General features: G+C 46.4%; 1 protein-coding gene across 1 annotated transcript; it reads right to left on the reverse strand.

The window, feature by feature from the left end:
- Nucleotides 1–4507: 4507 nt before the first annotated feature.
- LOC131285285 (uncharacterized) lies at nucleotides 4508–6025 on the reverse strand. The gene is made up of 2 exons (XM_058314138.1): nucleotides 5147–6025; nucleotides 4508–5077 (listed from the first exon to the last, which is right to left on the reverse strand). The coding sequence occupies exons 1-2, from the start codon at nucleotides 6023–6025 to the stop codon at nucleotides 4508–4510; spliced, it is 1449 nt and encodes a 482-aa protein (XP_058170121.1).
- Between the last annotated feature and the right edge of the window lie 374 nt (nucleotides 6026–6399).

Raw genomic sequence — 6399 nt, forward strand, 5'->3', positions numbered from 1 at the left:
CCCGACAATTGCAGCGGTTGCTTGCCATGGGGGACACACTTTGTCTAATGAAGAACCGACGCCCGTTTGACGCGGACCGTTGACGCCTCGCAAGCGGTTCTCATTCTGTGCACTCTGAAATTATAAAGGCTGGTTTCAAAAAAAAAAAAAAAAATTGGTACAGTCTAACGCAATAGATGAACAACGGCAAACGGCAGCCAAAGGATCGCGCAAAAGATCGTTCGAAAACGGAAAGTGTCGGTGCGTGATTGCCCAAGCATCATCGGTTCGCATGGAAGCCTTTGACACAAGCGCACGACATGCGATGGATGCGATCGTGGACGCTTTCCCGAAGCCCTCTCTTCTTCCCACTCACCCAACAACATAGCATATGGGCTAATGGGTCGCGAGGTGGTTTTGGCCTACAAAACGCGTGCCCTAATGCTCGCGTGGTCTGACACGCACCGGCATACCGACCGGTGACGTCTTAAGCACCAGAGTTCACCATTCATCAACGGGTAAGATTTTTGGTTTTCCTTCCTTCGCCGTCTCCACAGGCTCCCAAAACGCAGCATACCGGTTGCGCAAACCGGCCGGCTGTCATATTAAAATGGTTGCTTAATTTTTTGTTCAAATAATAGCGGAGAAAATCGGAGCGCCTATCGCGGGACATTAATCGCCCCCTTGCCCTAATGGATCACCTGACGAGTGGAGTCAAAAAGAAACCTCCCTCCCGTCTCTGACAAATCGATCGTTTGGTAATTAGAGCAGGTGCTCCTGGTGGGCGTGAGGGAAACATAACCACAAAGCAATCCACCGAACTATCCACCTTTCATCCGTCGATCCATGTGGAACGCCCTACCGTTTCGAGCAGCCCGATGATTGACACATATAAACATGACAGCATTTTCATCTGATCATACGTTCCATGCGGTCCACATCAGAAGGCGGGAAAAAACTTTCACGCCCAAACATCCTTTTGGACGCCCTGATGGGCACCCAACCTATCGTGCTTTTCACTCCCCTCTGCGTTGTACGTGCAACCTCCGATCGAGGAGGTTATCCGACGGATCACTTTTTCCGTTTTTCCTTCACGTGTTCGCTACCTTCTCGTCGCGACGATATGATTTATTGACTTATAAATTTTTCAGTTAATTTTGCGCCTTTTAGATGTACGATTTCGCTTTATTCATTCAGTGCCTCGAGGAGGTCTTGCTCCAATTGAAAGCCGCTGCAGGTCGAGTATGGGCGATATACTTTTTTCTTTCCTGCGCAGCTTTCATACATTCATTCACGGTTGAGCAAGGGGGTGCAGTTCAGGTGTTTTTTTTATCCATTTCGTTGGGTGTGTCAAAACGGGACGCAACCGGTTTATGATTTATTGACCACGCTTCGGTTCAACGAAACGGTTTAACGGATCGATGGTATCACCAGACGCGGCCGGAACATGACGAATCGTACGCTAGGTGAAGGTGAGTTTTCTCTGCATGAAAAAGCAGCCTGACAGATGAAGATGAGCTTCTGGTTTATGTAAGGTAGCTTTGAAATTGTTGCCTTAAACGTAATGGCATAATGCAATTAAAATATTATATCAACAATTCATCAATTTTCCTCAATCTCTTCCAAGTGTTTGGGTTTTGATTCGAATAGCGTTTTTTTTATTGTACGTCAAATTAAAATAAATTAAAATACTAAACAAAAACTTGACTTAAAACCTAATTTTGATGCAACCAAAACTAACGGTAAAGATTTTGTGCTGCATTTATTTTCATCAAATAGAGTTGTGACCATTTTTGAATTGCCAAATACGTGATTGGTTACATCGATTGATATAACAACAAAAGAAACAGTGGGTACCGACGAAACGCCTATTGAACTACGTAACGGACGAATTCAAACAATTTACGAGACGCGATTTACCAGCGCCTCAATCATCTAGAAAACGCAACGTTTTTCACCTCAACCGTCCCTCGCAACCTGTCCGGCAGCATAATTTATTGGAAGAGTGCGTGCATGTGTTCATTGTTGTTTTCCATCTTCCGCTGTTTCCCTTCGGGCTGATCAACGCAACGACGTGCAGCGCCAGAATCTTTCACCTTGCAGCTCGGCATTAGCGTTAATTAGCAGTCAATGCCACACTCCCCGGTAACGGAGTGTACGGTGCGAAAAGCAAACACTTTCACATGACCTCGACCCGCTCGTAAAAAGGCAATCAGTACGGCTCAATGAAGAACCACAAAAAAGATGCAGCATCAACAAGTGCTAAACAACAATGCCAGTAATGGTTTGCCAAACGAAGCGTTTGAGGTTTTGTTTATGTTTTTGGGGGGCTGCATCGTTTTGGTTGGGATTTACTTAGCCCAGCACACCCTTTAAGGCGTCTGAGGCATGTCTGACCTTGCCATGCGAAGAGCGAACAAAGCCGAAAAATTGCTACTTTGACTCGTGATCCGTACCGGAGTCAGATCCGAATTCGTCATCATTTTTCACAGTTTCCCCCATGTCCCCGGAGTTTGCATGTCGTTCGTGCGATGCGCGATCATGACATTCGTATCAGCGGCCCGATCTAGACCAGCTCATCTTGATGATCATCGCCCCCTTTACCGAGACCTTTTCCATCATAATCCGCAACGCGATCTACGATATAAACGACCGAGAAGGAAGCGAACAGCGAAGGCCACCGGATGGATCAACTATAATCCGTCCTTTTCATTTGCGCTACCGTGGAAAGCACGCAAAAATCAACTCGTACACGCGAATATGTTCCAACGACGTTGACGACCCGTCAGACGATGGACCTCTTTCTACCGAGCGAAAGGAACCGTATACCAGCGATTTGTGCCTTCGAGTGGAAAACGGAGCAGCACCCAGAGGGAGCCGGGTGAAGAAAAATAGACAGCAAAAAAGACGAATCATTCCGCATCGCAAATTGATTATCACCCCTGCGGCTGGAAAGTAAAAGCGTGAGGAACCTTGATTTTGAACTGAACATTATGCAATTTTCCCTGCCCGCTCTATACTGGCCTCTGGTATTGGCTGGTAGGCCCGTACGGTAGCCCTCCTCCCTGTTTTCCCTTTCTTTTTACCCTGCTTACACCTTCAGACAGCGCAGGCTTGAATAATTTTGCTTTGGAAAAGGAACGCTACACGGAATGTGCCACAATCTAACGCCGCACAGTACGAAATGTCTCTGCTCTTTACGCCCCGCTTTGTACTGGGTTGGCACTGGCTCGGAAGCGAAGTGGCGGAAAACGGTAACAGATATACCGCTGCCGATATTTTAGCGTTTGCCCACTAATGACAGTTGTAATCGACGTAATTGAAATTGTTATTCCTTCCGGATACGCTTTGCTTTACCCACAATAGAAATATCAATTGATTCAGTATGCACGCAGACCATAAAATAACGCCAAACCAGACTGTTTGCCCTCATTTAGATTCGTTCAATTTGTAGACTATGCGTTCCATGAGAGACCAACATAAAATAAAATAAATGCGTTAATAAACATTAAAATAGTGAAACCGCGCCCCTCTGAAGCAAAATTTGACTTATGGCAGCACGCACGAATACACGCTGTTTACATAATCCCACATGGGACACGGTATCCATGGCAAAAATCAATTTCTTACAGCTTTTCACGTACATTAATTATTACGCGTAAAAATCTCGCAGTGCAAAATCACTGTGTTACTAAATCGCTGAAAGGAGTTTCCTTGGACGGTTGTTGGATGTGCAGTAGGTTACTCAAAGAACATTTCGTTCCACATTCAGATCATGCGTGCCATGCCAACTGCGAATTTTATGGCCCGTTACGAGCCGAATGAGTTGCCCGTAATTCGGTAGACCCAGTCAAGGAACGTAACGGCGTTGTCCTGAATTACACTTTACCACTTGTATGCTTCGCTAATTAGGTTATGTTGCCAACCATCCTCACCGTTTCTTGCGTTACATCTGCTAACGATCAGTTTTTAACACATCGTTTTAGTGAAGTTGTCAAACTTCCTTTTTCCTAAATAATACTTGGAACAAAATTAAAAGTTATGGACTTATCCAACGTGTGAATAAGACTGTTATTTTGTTGGAAAGACAACGCTGTTCTTGGGCAAATCGGAAAGCTATGGACATCTCTTTTATCTAGCTGACACCACGAAGGAAAGCCAGCATCATATTGCATAATTCACCAAAGTCATCGCCACTGAAACGGAAACAAAAACTCAGTTCCAATGAAGCTTATTAAGCCGTCCATGCCGTCTATGCTACCGGCGTTAGGCGTGTACCGCAAAAACAATAAAAATGAACCAGTCTTGACCGGGGCCGAGGGAAAGCCTGCGAAACCCGTTGATCAAAACTTTCTCTGATTTATTACCCCGCGTTTTCCACGCCGGTACCTTTTCGGTCGCACACGAAAAAACACACCTAGACTCATGCACACCCGTTTGGACAGACAAATTAGTGCTGTATGAAGTAGTGCTGGTTGGTATTGAATAATCAAACAATTTTCCGGAACCGGCATCTATTTAACTCACCTCACTTCTTTTTGCCTTTCTTGCCGGTTGGTTTGGTGGGCTTTTTGCCATTGACGCCGGCATCTCCACCGGGTGTAACCGGTACGGCCGGAGGTGGCGCGGGTCTTTGAGGTGGCGCAAACTCTTCCTCCAACACCTGCACACCACGCGTTTCCTTCGGGCGGATTTCCCTTGTGGGCCCCTTCGGAGTGCGCAGCTCGATTTCGATCCGATGGCGTGGATCACTGCCTCCTGCGTCCTGTTGCGGCTGTTTTCCAAGTTTTAGAACGAACACATCCACGTTCGGATCATGCCAACCCTTGCGGCAAATTTCGATACCGGCCAGCTGCTTTTCGAGCTGTTCGTCTGCGGTACACGCTTGAAGACCGACGGTTCGCGTCGGATCTGGCTTCCTCCGGAAGTCCTCAATAGTGACTGGGGTGGTCTTTTTGGCAAGCATAAAATCGCCCGACCAATGGTACACCGGGTACTTGAGAGTCCCGCGCACCACGGGAAGCTGGCATGCATTTGTCTGCTGTTGAACAAACTCTTCCTTTAAACCGTAAACACGATCAGGGAGGGTAAGTGAAGTCTGGCAGTCGCGGGGCAGAAAGCGAGATTATTAGAATTGTTATTTCAAGCATTCGCTACAAAGACTCACCCAACATCCTTTGGTGCATCCATTCTGTGCTTCCTCCCCGTCAATATTGACCGCAATGTTGGCATCCTTTTCCACACGAATGCAAATAGCGTTTCCATTCAACTCGGCCGCGTACTCGTCATACAACTGTTCCTCTTTATTCTCCGCCAAAGTCTGCTGGAAACTTGCTGCACTAGCCTTCGGAGCGATTGGTTGCTCATCCTCCGGTTCCTCCGTTGTGAGACATTTTATTACCGACTCATCTTCCATCTTGTAGCACGTAACGGGTGGTTCCAGCACGTTGCGCTTACCAAAGAGCACCTTCTGATTGGCGTTTGGACCCAGGCAGGTCATCCGAATGGTAACAACTGCGAATCCTATGATTCCGGACTGCTCGGCTTCGACAGATTTTCTCAACGGATACATTTCCTTCGTCGTATGAGAAACTGGTTTACTAGGTCGCTTGCTGTTGTTAGAATTGTCCGAACGGAGGGATTCCTTTGAGCCTCCGGAACTCCGATGCGCGCCGTTCCGTTTTTCGAAGGCACACGTTAGGTCTTGCAAAATTTTCCGGCCCGGCTCTTCCCACAGTCCAACCAACCGTTTCACACCATCCGGTGACTTCTCGTGTGCCGATATGCGGAATACGGGTTCCTCGCTCATCTCGATCGCCGGTTGGTAAACAAAGAGACCGTTGGCACCGGTCTTACGCGGCTCCAGGTCCACCGTGGAACCGAAATCCTTTTCGCAAACCTCACACCGTACCAGGTCTCCAATTTGCAGCCGGACGCACAGCTCACCACGGGACTGTTTGTTCGGTTCATCGAGGTGCGTTGCAATTTTCTGCGGAAATATATCCAAATCATCTACAATTAGTTCCAAAAGAAATATGTACGACATTTTCGAGCGCTCAGGGATTTCGTGACTTAAAATTTTTGAATACAATTAGCGACAGAAATTGTAAACGCTTGCTGACGTCAAATAAAACTGAGTTTAAAATAGTCGTCTATGCCAACTTGATCTAAACAGTATTGATTGCCTTTTCCTATTTTTATTGACTTTTCTTGGTACAAAATTTTAATTTTGTAAAACTTTTTTCTCTTTTCAGGTAATTTTCATCATCCGTGCAGCAAATCTCTTATCGGTTCGTATGAGGAAGTTGAGCCACCTCTTGGAGCAACATGTGTGACACAGTTTTTCATCAGGAGAAATGCCTGTGTTCGGCCGTTATTTAATTATACAACACTCTCTCTACATCCACACCACGTCATGAT

The sequence above is a fragment of the Anopheles ziemanni genome, chromosome 3, assembly GCF_943734765.1.
Source record: "Anopheles ziemanni chromosome 3, idAnoZiCoDA_A2_x.2, whole genome shotgun sequence".
NCBI lineage: Eukaryota > Metazoa > Arthropoda > Insecta > Diptera > Culicidae > Anopheles > Anopheles ziemanni.